At 37.2% G+C, this 16,769-nt stretch overlaps 1 protein-coding gene and 1 long non-coding RNA gene across 2 annotated transcripts; both read left to right on the forward strand.

Annotated features, from left to right (window-relative positions):
* Positions 1–170: 170 nt before the first annotated feature.
* LOC138137974 (cathepsin B-like cysteine proteinase 4) lies at positions 171–2,022 on the forward strand. The gene is made up of 4 exons (XM_069057602.1): positions 171–582; positions 633–845; positions 899–1,127; positions 1,175–2,022. The coding sequence occupies exons 1-4, from the start codon at positions 235–237 to the stop codon at positions 1,489–1,491; spliced, it is 1,107 nt and encodes a 368-aa protein (XP_068913703.1). The 5' UTR covers positions 171–234; the 3' UTR covers positions 1,492–2,022.
* Positions 2,023–9,752: 7,730 nt separating this feature from the next.
* LOC138138872 (uncharacterized) lies at positions 9,753–11,372 on the forward strand. The gene is made up of 2 exons (XR_011162138.1): positions 9,753–10,390; positions 10,453–11,372. It is a non-coding gene; the product is annotated as an uncharacterized lncRNA (long non-coding RNA).
* The last annotated feature ends 5,397 nt before the right edge of the window (positions 11,373–16,769 follow it).

Raw genomic sequence — 16,769 nt, forward strand, 5'->3', positions numbered from 1 at the left:
TCCGTTAATACAAACATTTTACTAAGAAGATTTAGACTAAAATTCTCAAGAATAATGTGTAGCACCTCGTGTTACAAGGAACGCGTCAACTTCGGGAACACCCTGTATTTTGGTGATAATTGCTTCTTCAAGGATAACAAATTTTTTTTTTTCGTGACAATCTAGTTTGTCAGTTGCCGTAACAGAAAATCGTCATTTTATTTTGACAGTTTCTGTTAATTCATCCAGGAAAACATGTCAACAAACTCGGTAGTGATAGTACTGATGTACATCTTCTCCCGGCTCCTGTCGGAAACCCTGGAGTTGATGGACGACGATATCATCGCCTCCATCAACAACATGAACACCACCTGGACCGCTAGGAAAAACCGTTTCCGAAACCTGTCCCTTAGAATCTCAGACTTAGAATCTTTACGTGGAACGGAACCTCGGAACTATTTTGGCAACGACGTGACTCGCGTTTTTCACGACCTCGGTTTTTTCACTCTTCCAGAGTCCTTCGACTCGAGGGAGCACTGGCCCTACTGCAGTGACATCATAAGTACCGTCATAGACGAGGGCAATTGCAAGGGAGGCACTTGGGTGATAGTTTTACAAAAATGTGTGTAAAAATTGTCACTGATAACTTGCAGGCCTTCGCGGCAGCGTCGGTGATGAGTGACAGAATCTGCATAGCGTCGGAAGGAAAAATCAAAGTGAATCTGTCTGCAGAAGATCTAATGGCGTGTTGTCCGACGTGCTCACCACATGACTATGGGTGCCAGAAGGGCAATCCTTTGGAGGCTTTCAAGTTCTGGGTGGAAACAGGACTAGTGACAGGAGGTCCCCACCACTTTAGAAAGACTGTGCAAACACCAATTTTTCAATGCTTCACAATTAATGTTTTTCACTTTCTAAGGGTTGCAGACCTTATTCTAGTTGGGCGTATAATTGGGGGGCGCACAGCCATTGCCTGCAGCACTGCACTAACGAAAAGTACAAGTTTAGTTACAAAAGCGACAAGTACAAAGGTAACTCTTACTATGCAACTGCGAGGAATACTATTCAGATACGACTCGATATCCTAAGACACGGTCCAGTCACCGCCACCTTTGAATTTCACACTGACTTCCAATTCTTCGGAGAGGGTGTGTTCTTGTTCCAGATTGTTCTAATGCTAATGATTGTTCCTTAGGTGTGTACAGACCAATCGTAAAAGAAAAGTCTGGTGTACGCGTTGTGAAAATTTTGGGGTGGGGTACGGAAGATGGTACTCCCTATTGGTTGGCGGCCAATTCGTGGGGTCACCACTGGGCCGAAAAAGGAATATTTAAATATATAAGAGATAAAAACGCAGGAAAAATTGAGAGCTACATAGTGGCCGGAAAGATTTATGCGAAATCGTTATCTTCTCGTGAGGGGTCACAGTCTTCGGCTAGATCTATGCAAGATATTCGGCAGAAACTAGTGATGGTTGGGGTGTTTTCAATAAACTGGTTTCTAGCGTACTAAAGTTTGTCATGTGGTGGTGCTTAAAATAAATTGGACACGAGTTGCAGTTCGTTCTTTTCTGAAGATTATAAAAATCAAAAAATGTGTACAGGGTGTTTTATGTACAGCTGTTTTATGCGAGCCGAAACGACCAATGAAACTTTGCTGAAGCCGCAATAAATTCGGCGAAACCTTTGCACTTTTTTCGAATGTGCGCGTCGAGCTAATACGGTCTTTGGTCAGGGAAGAAAGACATTTTTAGCTCGCGGTCTGATGAAGTGAGAGAGCGTGCGCGAGGAATGTTGCAGTGTTTAAAGACGCGGAGACAAATAGGAAGAGGGGCAACAAGAGGAGTAGTGACGGATCATCTGGACAAAGACGAATAGAAGAGGAGATTTGAAAAAATAATCAGGAGCTAATTTTGGGAAAGGAGGAAAACTATAATTCGTCTACTCGATCTGAAGATTTTAACAATCGATGAATAATAATGCTTCGCGGCAAACCCAAAAAAAGATATTCATTTTTTAAATGTGTATACAGTTTTGAAATCTTTGTTAGCTCGTTGATATTATATGTACATATTATTGCTAAACAATTTTCCTTCGCAAAGCAAAAGATCAGAAGCGATAATAGTTGTTGAATGAATGGAGTGGTGAAAGTGAAGCATTGCCAAGTATTCCACCAAAAATAATTTTGGTCCTTTTTAAAAAAAAATCGAAAAGATAGTGGAAAAAATAGTAGTTTATTTGACGAGTTTCACTCGCGTTTTAAAATGGACCACGCGTGCCAAAAAAGGCCCAATTTACACACGAACGAGTTGAATACAAGGTTTTTTTGTTCGATGAGCCCCTTAAAGGCTCCAAATCGCTTAAAACCTTTAAAATTAGCTTGACGTTTCGTTTTGACAAGTTGTGACATTTATCAAAATCCGTTCACATATATGCCATTCACGATGTTTTGGCATAAGGGGAGGCCATGGAAAAAGTGCATTTAAGTTGGCAGTAAAGCTGTCTGTTGAATTAGGTTATGTTTTTCAAAGTTTCAGGTTATAAACTGCGTCATTGTCTAGTGCATTGTTGTCAGTTTTACTAGTTTGCAATAGAACAATACACACATTTTTAATCCAATTTAACAAAACAGGAAACTGACTTCAACAGACTACAGAATAGTAGGGACCGGGACCGGAAGACGAAGTGGCTCCTGTTAATTTATGCACCACTTAGATAACCCACCTATACAGTGTCTTAACCAACCAGTTAGTAATTTCTCAATGAATTTTTCATTTTAACCAAAACATTCCTAGAACTAGATTGTATAAAATCTTGTACCTACTTATTAAGCCTTACTTTATTCGAATCTTTCTGCAAAATATTTTCACACCCATCGTCTATGACACAAAAGAACAAAACTATTCAACTTCCATTTATTTCATTAGAAAATTCTGAATCATCATTACATGCATCAAAATCCCAATCAAATTCCGAGTCACATTCTCCTAATGAAATTATTAAAGGAAGAACGTTTTCAAATAAAAGATTTCCCATTAATTTTGCCCAATTTTCCGAAATAAGTTCTTCACAATATCTACAAAAATGTTGGCAAATTTAGGGAGTACATTTCAAAATAGACTCAAGCCATAAATTCACAACTCTATCGCGAAGTTATAATAGGTCTTACAAAGCCCCTGTGCCATTTCAATTGGGTCGTTGTTTCTTCCTTCACTATCCGTGCTACATATTTATCTTGTACTCACCTACGATTCAATTTATACACAAAAAAAAAACTTGACTTCATTGTAACTTACTGAAAATATGTTCTGCAGTCTAATACAAACACCATCAATACGTTTTAAAGTCGCTTAATTATGATTACGGTAAATTCGGCAACATGTTACGTTCATTTTGATAGGTCCGCATGTCAGGCACTTTAGTGACAGCAGAGATGACAGAAATCAAACATGTATCCAACGTTAAAAAATGAAATCATAGCCTCCCCTTATGCCAAAACATCGTGAATGGTATATAGGAGAAAATTCTCAAATTCTGACAGTGTCGAACAAAAAATTCATTTATTACTTAAAACTTGAATTTTTCTTTAATGAAATAATAGTAGGTATAGTGAATCCAGCCATAGATTCAACTTTTTCAAATATCGTGAAAAAAAGAAACTTCCCTAGACATTAACAATGTACGGGGTGATCAAATAGGACTGTTTAAGTTGGTAACACTGAATTGTATTTTAAATTGTATAACAGGAGTAACTTTCGGTTGTTGATGGCTTGTCGTTGTTAATGCTATACCTACATCAGATATTTGTCAAATAAACCAACAAAACATACCCGGTTGCAGTGTTATAAATAACCGAAATATAAAATTTTCTTAATTGTACTGCCAACTTAAACAGTCCTTTTTGATCACCCGGTATATCAATAGGAACATTGGGTTGATGCGCTTTAACGTTGGCAGTGTTCGCGCCTTTTTTATTCCTACACCCTACACGGTTCCGACCTGTCAGGTGCCTGTCAGCGTGTGTTTGTAGGACGTCAAAGTGTTATAAAATAAACTATTTAATTAAGAATCTTTCGAAGGAAAAACTGTAGAGAAACGAACTTTATAGAAGAATTGGCTTTATTTCTGACAAGTCTCGAAACTATAAATATAACAATAACAATTGAATTCCCTACCAACTTCCTAAATCTAGCCTACTTGCTTCGAGGGTCACTGCATAGCTCCCCCCTGAGTGATAACGTAATCTTTTAACAAAAAAGCTGGTTTAACTCGATCAACGGAAACAACTTTTGCACTATTTTTGATCTGGATGGTGAACGTTTTTTCATTCCTGGAGATTACTCGATAAGGTCCATCATAAGGGTGTTGTAAAGAACGTCTCACAGCATCATGACGGAGAAATACGTGGGAACAGGTTGCAAGAGCCTTGTGAATGAAAACATTCGATCTGCCGTGATGAGCAGCGGCTACAGGACGGAGAAGTTGCATTTTGGTCTTCAAATTTTCTGCGAACACTGACTGACTGACCTCTGATTTCAAATCAGCCAAAAATTCTCCTGGTAACCTGAGAGTATCTCCATACACTAGTTCGCTTGTTGAAGTACCCAAATCTTCATGTAAAACTGAACGAAATCCCAATAAGATAAGTGGCAATGTTTCTATCCACTGAGGTGTAGCATGACACATTATAGCAGCTTTCAAAGGTCTATGCCAACATTCGATTGCTCCGTTTGATTGCGGGTGATAAGCTGTGGTGTGGCTTGTTTTAGTTCCAAATATTTTGGCTACCTCTTTAAAAAGTGAAGATTCGAACTGGGTTCCTTGGTCGTGTTTTATTTCAGCAGGTACTCCGAAACGCGCGATCCAGCCCGACAAAAACGCTTGCACTACTGTTTCGGCTTTGATGTCTTCCAATGGTATGGCTTCTGTCCAACGAGTAAAACGATCAATACACGTTAGAAGGTATTTGTATCCTTTTGAACAGGGAAGGGGACCTACGATGTCTATGTGCACGGTCTTGAAACGTTCGTTTGGCGTTGGAAGTGTGCTCACTAGACTTCTTGTGTGTTTTCCAATTTTACTTTTCTGACATTGAATACAAGTACGAGTCCACAAAACGCTATCTTTGTTGATTGAAGGCCAAATAAATTTTGTACGAAGAAGTTTCGTTGTCGCTCTGATACCGGAATGGGATAAATTATGGATACTTTCGAACACTTGGCGTCGAAATTTTGAGGGAATGTATGGTCTGATGACACCTGTAGAAACGTCACAATACATTTGTTTGTTCGAGTCAGGTATCGAGATTTTCTTGAAATGTAAATTTGAATCGGTCGGTGTCATCAACAACGATTTTAATTCCTCGTCGTTTTCCTGAGCTTCCGCCACTGCTTCGTAATTGACAGGTTTAGGGATAATAACCTCTTGAATTCTGGAGAGTGTGTCTGCAACAATATTGGCCTTTCCTGAAATATGTTGAACATTGGTAGTAAATTGACCAATGTAATCGAGGTGTCGTAACTGACGAGGACTTGCTTTTTCTGATTTTTGCTTAAAAGCGAAAGTAAGTGGCTTGTGATCCGTGAAAAGAACAAATTCACGTCCTTCTAGCATGTGACGAAAGTACCTGATGCTCAGATATGCTGCCAGCAGTTCACGATCATAAGTGCTGTAACGCTGTTGAGTAGCATTCAATTTAGTAGAAAAAAATGCGAGCGGTTGCCATTTTCCTTTAACGAGCTGTTCTAGAACTCCGCCAACTGAAAAGTCTGATGAATCTACATAAAGTGCCAATGGTGCTCCTGATGTTGGATGAACTAAAAGGGTTGCATCTGCTAGGGTTTGTTTACAGGTGTCGAATGCTCGTTTTAACTCTTCTGTCCATAATATTTTGGCTCCAGTTTTCTTGTTTTTACCTGACAATATGTTTTGTAATTTGAGTTGTGCTTCTGCTGCGTGAGGGATAAATCTCCGGTAATAATTTACCATTCCTAAAAAACGTTGTAAGTCTTTAATCGTCCCAGGCAACTTAAAATTTGTAATGACTGCCACTTTCTCGGGCAATGGCTGAATACCATTACTATCGATGAGATATCCCAAGAATTTGACGTTGCTTTTACTAAAAACACATTTAGCCTTATTGATAATAATGCCATATTGACGTAAACGTTCAAAAAGAAGTCGGAGATGTTGTTTATGTTGTTCCTGGTTATTAGATGCTACCAAAATGTCGTCAATATAGGGAAAACAAAAATCAAGATTTCTTGTGACTTCGTGGATAAATCTTTGAAAAGTCTGAGCGGCGTTGCATAGCCCGAAAGACATAAAGGGAAATTCAAAAAGACCAAATGGAGTGATGATAGCTGTTTTCGGGATATCTTTGTCTTCGACTGGAATTTGGTGATACGCTTTGACTAAATCAATTGTGCTGAAGATTGAGTTCCCTGCGAGCGTTTGAGCAAAATCATGAATGTGTGGAATTGGATAGCGATCTGATATTGTCACATTGTGCCACAGCCTGCGATAGTCTCCGCATGGACGCCATTCTCCGTTCTTTTTTGGAACCATACAGTTGTGGACAAAATGAAGTGGGACAAGTCTTGATGCAGATTTTCGCTCAATTTTAGTTGATTGCAACGGGCGCTAAATCTGAAGTTTTAAATTTGACACTTGTCAAAAAAAAAATCAAAAACGATCATGGTTCGCATTAGCAATTTAGTCAAATTGGGAATAATTTCCAAAGCTGAGGACGGTTGGTCCATAAGGCGGATTGCTCTCAGGTACAATATTAATAAAAATTCCGTCTTCAATATTTTAAAAAAGTGGAGACAACAAGGAACAATAAATGCAAATCCTGGGGCCGGACGAAGAAGGGCTTCTAATCAAGAGCAAGATGCTTTATTAATCCAGACAATAAGAGAACATCCTTTTTACTCCGTTGTGGACGCTGTGGGAGAAGCCAACTTCCCAGGATCTGCTCGTACTGCTCGAAGACGGGTAAAAGAAACAGACATACGTTGTCGTTCAGCGGCGAAAAAAATACTTCTTACACAGCAACATAAAGAACGTCGAGTTGGATTTGCTTTAGAGTACATGGCAGTTGATGAAACCTTTTGGGATAATATTATTTTTACTGATGAGAAGACTTTCCAGTCAACACGTAATGGTCCCATTCGTGTTTATCGTCCCGCTAATAGCAGATTCCAAGGAAGATATGTAAATCATGTAGATAGTAATAGATTTACTGTAAATATGTGGGCTTGGATATCAGCACGTGGCCCCGGTGTTTTATGGCATATTGATACAAGATTGAACAGTCCAGAATATATTTCAATTTTAAATAATATAATGTTGCCCTCTGTGTCGCTGTTATATCCTGATCAGTTTTTATTTCAGCAGGATAATTGCCCTGTCCATACGGCACATATTGTGCAAGACTGGTTCAGGCAAAATAATATTCATATCGTTGATTGGCCTAGCCGCAGCCCCCACCTAAACCCTATCGAAAACGTCTGGGGGCTACTCGTAAAAAAAATACAAAGGCAAAATCTCAGACCCCGAAATGTAGAAGAAATGTTAGAAATTCTTCATAATACATGGGAAACTATTGAAGACGATTACTTCTTGAATTTATGCCATTCTATGCCCCGAAGATTAGCAGAAGTTGTTAATCGCAACGGTGCAATGACAAAATATTAATTATTGTTAAGTTTGAAAAATAATTTTCAATTAATAATAATATTAAATAAATGTATTTAGTTTAGTTTAAATTATTTTCATTGCATTGTATTTAAGAGCAGGGGAATAATAAACTCCCAACTTATCATGGGTACTTACAAATTCGATTTTAAATTTTTTATTTGAAAACCAATTAAATTTTAGATTTATTCAACATATCCTTAATTTCACAATCATGTGAATATAACTGATCTCCTAGAGAAAATGATACGAGCGAGAAAAATTTGTCGATTTGTCCTACTTTATTTTGTCCACAACTGTAAAGTTGCACTAAGTGAGGGTTAAGGGCCAACCGTAGGCCAACATTAAGAAGGGAAAACGGAATTAATATGATAATAATATGCAACACAAAATACATAATAAACTATAAATATTTTAATAGTAACCATAGAAAGGGTAAACTTTCAGACAGACTTACATTGGCGAAAAAACATTGTCCCAGTTCATTTTGTCCACAACTGTATGTAGTGGGCTTGCCCACTCGCTGTTAGAAGGACGACATATTCCCTTTTCTATCATTACTCTAAATTCTTCTTTTGCAATTTTCAACTTCTCGGGGGAAAGTCTACGGGCTTTTGAAAAAATTGGCGGTCCAACAGTTTCTATGCGATGTCTAACATTATGTTTAACTGTAATGTTGCCGTTACCGGGCGAACTTGAAATATCTGTGAACTCCTTTAACAGGAACTGAGAAGCAAAATCCATATAGGCGTCTGTAGATTCAACCATAGTTGTTTCCTTATTTGTGTTGCCGACATAAGCCGTAATTTCGGATCTAGCGAAGATTCTTTGCTTTTTAATGTCCACCAAAAGGTCGAAATGGTTTAAGAAATCAGAGCCAATGATCGGCTTTGACACGTCCGCAATAAGAAATTTCCATGTGAACTTTTTGAAATTGAAGTCTAAAGTTAATGTTCTGTCACCATATGTGCCAATTTTCGTTCCATTTACTGCTGACAAAAATAAGTTAGTATGACCTTTGCTTCTATCGCTATAACGTGGTGGAAGAACTGATACATCTGCACCTGTATCGATCAAAAACTGTGTTTTAGTTGTGACATCTGTCATAAAAAGGCGACTGATTTCAGAGCCATTCTCGCCTGTCGCCGCGTACGAGTGGCTTACAAGTTTTCCGCTTGAAAAGAACAGGGGGGCTGGCAACGATGAGCTCTAGAACCAAACTTCATATGGTACCAACATGGTCGAACATCAGGGGTTGGATCTTGCCTTCTCCTTTGTGTAGGTTTATGGTACCAGTTTTTGGCTGGTCGGTTATTCAGAGCTTCAACCTTTTGAATTAATTCTTCTACTTGATTTTGAAGATTTTGGAAAATTTTAGGCGGATCCGCAGTTGCTTCATTAATGACTGTGTTAGTAGTAGCCTGCATGATTTTATCTGCTTTTGATGCTAATTCCTCTAACTCAGAATCAAAACACGAAAGTACTGTTTGACATTGTGCCGGCAATCTTTGAATCCACAAAATTTTTAATACGTCATCAGAGAATTTGTTATCTGAGAGTTCCTGCATTTCACGCAATAGTTGACTAGGACGTTTGTCGCCCAGTTCGAAAGTATGTAATAATTTTTTTAATTTGGTCGTCTCTGGTTCCGAAAATCTATTTATCATTGTTGTTTTCAATTTTTCGTACATGTTATTCTCGGGAGTTTTCATTATAATATCACTCACTTCGCTTAAAACATTGCTCTCAATTGCTGCGACTACGGCATGGTATTTTGTGCTATCTTGTACAATACCGCAGTTGATAAATTGAGATTCCAATTGCTTGAACCATAAGGCAGGGTTGGACTTCCAGAATGGAGGAATCTTGAGTGAAACTCTTGATACTTCTGATGTAGTTTCTTGTTGTTTAGACATTCTGTTCGACGTCGGGGTCACCAATGTAGAGAAACGAACTTTATAGAAGAATTGGCTTTATTTCTGACAAGTCTCGAAACTATAAATATAACAATAACAATTGAATTCCCTACCAACTTCCTAAATCTAGCCTACTTGCTTCGAGGGTCACTGCAAAACATTCTTTAAACAATGAGTGGCCTACGTGATATAACAAATACGGTTCAGTCAAAGGTAAGATTCTTGGTTTTTCGTTTGATTTTAATGAACTGTTTGATAGGCCAAGAGAAGATGATTGCCAATGCATACACCTATTTTAAGGAAAGAAATTTGTGTTTGGGATCTGCTGTTGAGGTACTGTTGATGAGAGAAGAAAGGGTGCTTTATTCAATGAGATTCTTTTTTTCTTAATTTATGAGTTTATTTTGCATGTAGATTTCTGGGGCCATTATTTTAGGAAATTAAGTGTGTAGAACTAATAATTTTTAATTGTACAAAAGCATGTGACGTTGGATACTTTAGGCCAGGAGCTCACTTCAAAATTTATCTACCATTACAAACGTTCAAGTCTTGCAATACTTTTGAAAACATTGGGTTTCACTTATCGTAAAGACGACAATAGGCGTGCATTAATGGAGAAGCCACATGTTACGTTACTGAGAAAAAAGTTTTTGAAAGACTACATGGACAATTTAAACTCCTCTGATCCTAGACCTTGTGTTTATTTGGATGAAACGTGGGTATTTGCTAATGGCACAGTAAGGCGATCTTGGCAAGATGAAGATGTACGATCAGTAAAAAAGATAACAGGGGAAGGAGGTACAGACTAGTGTAATCAACTTATATGAAATTACGTTTAATTGTAAAATACGAAATTTTAGATCGATACATTGTCGTTAATGCGGGTAATTCTTATGGTTTTATTGAAGGAGCAGGACTCATCTTCAAAAGCAAAAAAAATTCACTGGATTACCATTCAGAAATGAATGCAGAAACTTTTGAAGAGTGGTTGCAAGATAAATTATTACCTGCTTTGACGGAACCATCAATAATTGTTCTGGACAACGCCAGTTACCATAGTCGCTTGGTGGAAAAGAAACCAACTTGTGCATGGAGAAAAGCTCATTTACAGACCTGGCTTCAAAATAACAATATCCATTTTTCTGAGACAGATAAAAAGGACACCTTATTAAAGTTATGCAGACAAAATTATAAAAGTCCTGTCTACGTAGTGGATCGTGTTATTCATGAGGCTGGTCATAAACCATTACGTTTGCCTCCATATCATTGTATTTTTAACCCGATTGAAATGGTATGGAGTCAAACCAAGCGAACATATGACAGTGAGGTTTTGAAGAACAAAAATCCAATTTTGGCGTGGAGGACAGCTTTAGAAGGGGTCTCTGCAGAGCAATGGACACATTACATAGGTCATACCAATAAAATTATAAGACAATATTTTGAAAAAGAGGTATATACGTCTGTTGAGGAGCTGGTGATTAATGTTGACATTGAAAGTGACGACAGTGATAGTGATTTGAGTTTTCACCTAGGTAATGACTAGTTATTTAAAGGGTTTGGTTTATTTGCAGATGTAGCGTTTTGAAGACGAGATGGGGGGACATTCAACCCCTGGTAAGTGACAGTATTATAGGTACATGACTAAAATAGATGGTCAAATCATGCGTTTTTTCCATGTTTACGTTTACCCCATTTTGAGTGAAAATCCATTATGAACAGGGTTCTGACCTGTGTTAGCTTCTTGTCCCAGGTGAGATAAAAATAAAAATGTAGAAATAAACATATTTTGTCGTTATTTTATTTTCCTGGCCCAAAACTAATTCATGTCAACGTAGGTTAATATTTTAAAACATTCATGTGACATTATAAATTTATTATCATATATAAATTTTTTAGCCTACATCTTACGTTGTTAATGTTAATTATTATCCTAGGGCACTTTTTCTTTCGAATTCGTTATTAGAATTTACGAAGAATATGTCATCCACGTCTCCTACATTTATTCTGAGACATCCTAAATAAAATCTTAATTCAACGCGTGTATGAAGACTTCATTTTGTAATTTAGTAACATTGTGGGATATTTTAAATTTGCCGCGGTACTATTTTCTTCGCGTAGTACGGGAGTCGTGAAATAAATACTTGACTGTCAACAATCTATCACTGGATAGACTATATGTAGTTTATTTAACGAGTTCCTCGGTCGTATTTTAAGCCGTTGCGTTGGTGCCACGGTTTCCTAAATTAGAAAGAGACTTTTGTCTCTTATACGGCTGCGTGAGTTCATGAAATGTCTGTTTTTTCTAGCTTTTTCTATATTAACTCCCTCTATTGATCCGTTTTGTAAATTTTTGCAAATTCGCGGTAGTAATTTAAACATCACAGGAGACGGGTGTTAAAAAGAATTGATGACACGAATGACAAAATATTGTCACCAACACTTTAATTGTCACTGTTTCATTCTGCGTGTTTCATTGACAAATATTTTTCTCGTAAACTGCTAGAATATGTCTGAAATAAGGAAATGTTGTGTAAATAATTGCAATTCACATAATTTGAACGACATTTCGTATCATGGCTTTCCCGCAAATTTGAGTTTGAATTTAAAATGGAAACAAACATTGATTAATTATACTGGTAAGGTGTAATTATCCTCATATACAAGTAGGTATAGGTATTAACATTGTTGCACTGATATATGTTTGGATATTCCCAATTTAAAGGAATATTCACTCGTATGTAGTGAGCACTTTAAGCCTAATGATTTTCGTTCGACCACAAAGCGGCGAATGTTAGTTACAGGAGTGATACCTTCTATATTTAAGGTATATTTATCATCATAATAAAACCAAATTTTATGTTAATACAATTTTAGTCTTCAAATGATGATATGAACATAGCAACTAATATTTTGGAAAACTTTGGATGTTCTTGTGAAATCGGTACTCAAACGACAATCAAGTCTAACACTATAAAAGACTTGTTCTATACAAAATTGTGTTTGGCACAGAAATTGAAGCGGTTGCAGATTCGCTACAACAGACTCAAAGAACAAGTAAGAGTAAGAGTGGAAAAAGACAAAAATAATTCAGAGTGGAAATGTATGCAAACAATTAAAACTGATGCCGCTACTATGAATCCCCGAGCCATATTTATTTTGGACCAAATTAAGAATTATAGCAAGAAGGTTCCAAGATGGTCAGAATTAACCATTCGCCAGTGCATTGCGTGGAGATATTCTTCCCCAAAAGGATACGAGTTTCCAAGAAATCTGCTTTTCAAACTACCCTGCAAATCAACATTAAGTAAATACTTTGGTACAGGAAATGATAACTTAATCAAACACAGACTAATGTGTGAAATTAAAACCTTGAGAGCTTCTGAAAAAGTTTGTTCTTTGGTGGTTGACGATATGGCTGTCAGAGAAAGCATATCTTATTCGAAAGCAGAGGACCGTATATTCGGTTTAGAAACAATAAATCAGTCCCAGGATAAAATTGGATCTAAGCCAGTTATCGCTAATCAGCTTCTTTGTTATCTAATATATGGATTGTCAACAAAATACATAATATCCGCAAGCTACTTTTTTCATAGGCAATTGACTGGGAAAGATTTATATAAACTAACGTTGGAAGTGATGAAGATGCTTAGTGAGTGCGGGTTTTTTGTTATTAGAATTGTAGGGGATAATCACAAATCCCACGTTGCACTGTTTAAGCATTTTGGAAATGGCACACTGGAAAATGTAGTCCCGCATCCATACAATCCCGGACTTAAGTTTTTTTTGAGTTTTGTCTATTGCCACATAATCAAAAACGCACGGAATTTGTTTTTAGATCATGACATGGCTTCGTTTGATGGACAAATTTCGGCAAATTATTTAAAAGAACTCTCAGATATTCAAGAAGGTCTAATAACAAGGCCTGTCAGATATTTAACCAAAAAACATCTCTATCCATCCAATTTTGAAAAGATGAAAGTATATTTAGCAGTGCAAATATTTTCACCACGGGTTACTGCATCATTAGCAGTGTCCGGACGAAATAGTGCCGGACAAGTCGACCAGTACAACTTTGCGTAATACCCCACTCACATATAAACACGACTCAGCTGGTTCGTTTTCAATAACAGGGAACCAGCTGAATCGTGTTTACGTGCGAGCGAGGGATTACGCAAAGTTGTACTGGTCGACTTGTCCGGTACTATTTCGTCCGGACACTGATCATTAGTATACCTTGCTGACCATGGTGGCGAAGAGTTGGCTCATTTTAAGGATTGCACTGCAACTGTGAAATATATGGAAACTATCTATAAATTTTTCCAGCTACACGACGTTAGCAATAAATCCCAACATATTCATCAGAGAGATACTAATACTGCTCCCTATAACAACATTAACGATGCTCGACTATCATGGTTAAATGGAGAATTTATCCAATATATTAATGATATACAGTCCAGTTCAGAAAATCTCGGAATTAAAGGATTAAGCAAAGAAACAGCTGAAGCATTAATTTTTACTGCAAGAAGCACAAGTTTATGTATTAAATATTTAATTGGCGATCTTGATTTTTTCTACGTTTTGACAAGAAGTTTTAGTTCGGATCCGGTGGAATCATTATTTGCAAACGTCAGACTTCGTGGTGGTTGTAATGATTTAACAGATTGCAGAACAGCTGAATATGCTCTCAGACAAATTTTAAGAAGTGGTCTGATAAAAACTATAAATAATAGTAACGCAATGAATGGAGTTGAATACACCAGCAATGTAAAGCTTGACGTTAATTCTGACTATAATGATAGTCATGAAACTGCCATAATTCTAAATGACGAAATAGTAGAAGATTTAGAAAATTTAACTATATTTAGATGTGATGTCAGTTCACGTGATATAGAATCAGCAGCTACAGCATTTCTATGTGGATATCTAATTATGAAAGTTCAAGAATCTGTGAATTGTGATTTATGTTTATCCCTCTTACGAAGCTCCTCTCTTGAAAAAACAAATGCCTTGTTGGAACTTATTTACAATCAAGATCGTGGAAGACTAAATTACCCCAATGAAAAATTTGTAGCTTTAATAATATATGCCATTCAAATTATGGTAAAAATTCTGCCTAATCTTCCAACCAACAAGGTCGACTTCATTTTAAAGAATGTATTTGTATCCTACCTTTGTAATAACCCAATTTTTCAATGCGAGTGTCATTTTAAGTTGGTATGTAACATTATAGTAGCCAAATTAGTGCCTGCAGTATTAAAAAATTATTGTAATTTAGAATCACAAAAAATTAAGAAAATCAATATTAATACCAAAAAGAGAAAATTATTAAAATTAAAATAATCATCCTATTAATTAGTTTTTTTTTTACAATACATTGTTTCAATATGCAAAAACGGCGTTTTTTTATTTGGTTTCACATTGCACTGTAACTGACTGTAACATAATTGATTATTGTTAAATTGAATAGTAGTCAACCAAATATGCAATGTATTGTGTCGCCCTCACAAAAACAGAAATAAGGCCTCGTACTAAAAACTCACACGGCCGTTAAGAGACAAAAGTCTCTTATTAATCTAGGAGGCCGTGGTTGGTCCAATAAAGGATAACTTTTTACACTTATATCTTAAATAACTATCTATTATGAAACTAGATTTTTCGGAGAAAATTTAATTTTTAATTTAAAAGCAGAAACCGAAATGAGATACAAAATAGTTTTCTTCTAAATTTGCCATTTTATAATTTGTCTGGGTAAGTTTTTTACTTTGCAATTTGTCTCGCGCCTCTGACGTCCCTCACCTTTCCCCACACCGGCAGCTTTTCGGTGATTACCGCACCACCGAATAGGTGATAGATAATAAATCGGTCCGAGGCCCGATATTTATAACGTCGTGGAGGCTGACGTGCTCCGACGACTCGCCATTGTTTCACCTTCCATTTAGCAACATCTGCCGCGAATTTATGCCCATCAATCGCCAACATGCAATAATGAAAAGCGCCTCCGGCAAATTGATTTTCCATCGGAACGCCGACTGCATGCTGCAACAAGATGGAGGTGCCGTGTGGGCATCGGTGCGGGGGATAAGTCGCCGCTAATAGATTGAGAGTGTTTATAAATTATTGGCAATTTCGCTCCATCTCGCGGTGAACTCGTCGCATTCGGTAAACTCTAATAACTGGCTGATTTATCGGCGAGAAGATACTCTTCCGTGAGGAAATGGCAAAAATATAGAGGACCGGGCGGGAAAGCGATGAATTATTCATTTGCGGCGTCCGGTTCGGAGTGGAGTTTGGATTTGGGCTCGTATTGAAGAGAACGGCGATCGAGTGTCGTTTCTTGAATCGCAATAAATAAGAACGACTTCCATTTACATATTTGTTTAATCGGAGAGCTACTCAGAGGCCAGGTTGAAGGAGTTGAGGAGTGGAGTTTCGCAGAAAGGAGCGATTTTTAGGCTTTAATTAAATTTTATGCGGAAATCATATAGTGATTGGAGGCGCCGACGAAAGGAATTAGTCCACGAAAGTTTCTACAGTCTATAGACACAATAGTATATTTCAAACCAAGGTAAGAACGTGCTTTCTTGCAGACCGCAGGCAAAGATTATAAACCGCGCCGTAGGGGAGGTTTGTAAGTGCCTAAGGTCTGCAAGGGCACTTTCTTAACAAGATTTGAATACTATTTTTCTCCCTACCGGCACAACTTCGTTGAAAAAAGTAAAAAAAAAGATGGTTATGTTCCTGATTAAAATGAAAATTTTGAGAATTGAATAGTAGGCTGGGTTATTTGTTTAATTAACTTGTCATCGCATTTGAAGATTTGACGTTTGTTCGAAAATTTGATATAAACAGGGTAAAGTTATCTATAGTCAGAATCACGGAACAATGCGTGTGCGTCATCGATGAAGGTTTTGCAGTACCAACTTAAAACTGTAAAACTGCGAATTCTACCGTTCAATTGTTGGTAATTTTTATCCCTGAGGATTGGCATGTCGAGGAACCAATTTTTAGTCAATTTACATCGTCTTATTGATCGATCGATAACGATTAAAGCAAATTGTGAGGTTAGAAGAAGTCGTCGCTGTTGTTTAGTGTTTACGTTCCTTTTGAGATCCTCGTACCATTGCTTTCCTACGTGTAATAAAACAGCTCGTGTATATTCAACAGCTCTTTTCAG

The sequence above is a fragment of the Tenebrio molitor genome, chromosome 9 (genome assembly GCF_963966145.1).
Source record: "Tenebrio molitor chromosome 9, icTenMoli1.1, whole genome shotgun sequence".
Classification (NCBI taxonomy): domain Eukaryota; kingdom Metazoa; phylum Arthropoda; class Insecta; order Coleoptera; family Tenebrionidae; genus Tenebrio; species Tenebrio molitor.

Coding starts and splice junctions, on each gene's coding strand:
- LOC138137974 (XM_069057602.1), top strand. CDS start 235: ATGTCAACAAACTCGGTAGTGATAGTACTGATGTACATCTTCTCCCGG. Junction 583..632: donor ATTGCAAGGGAGGCACTTGG/GTGATAGTTTTA, acceptor GATAACTTGCAG/GCCTTCGCGGCAGCGTCGGT. Junction 846..898: donor CCCACCACTTTAGAAAGACT/GTGCAAACACCA, acceptor TCACTTTCTAAG/GGTTGCAGACCTTATTCTAG.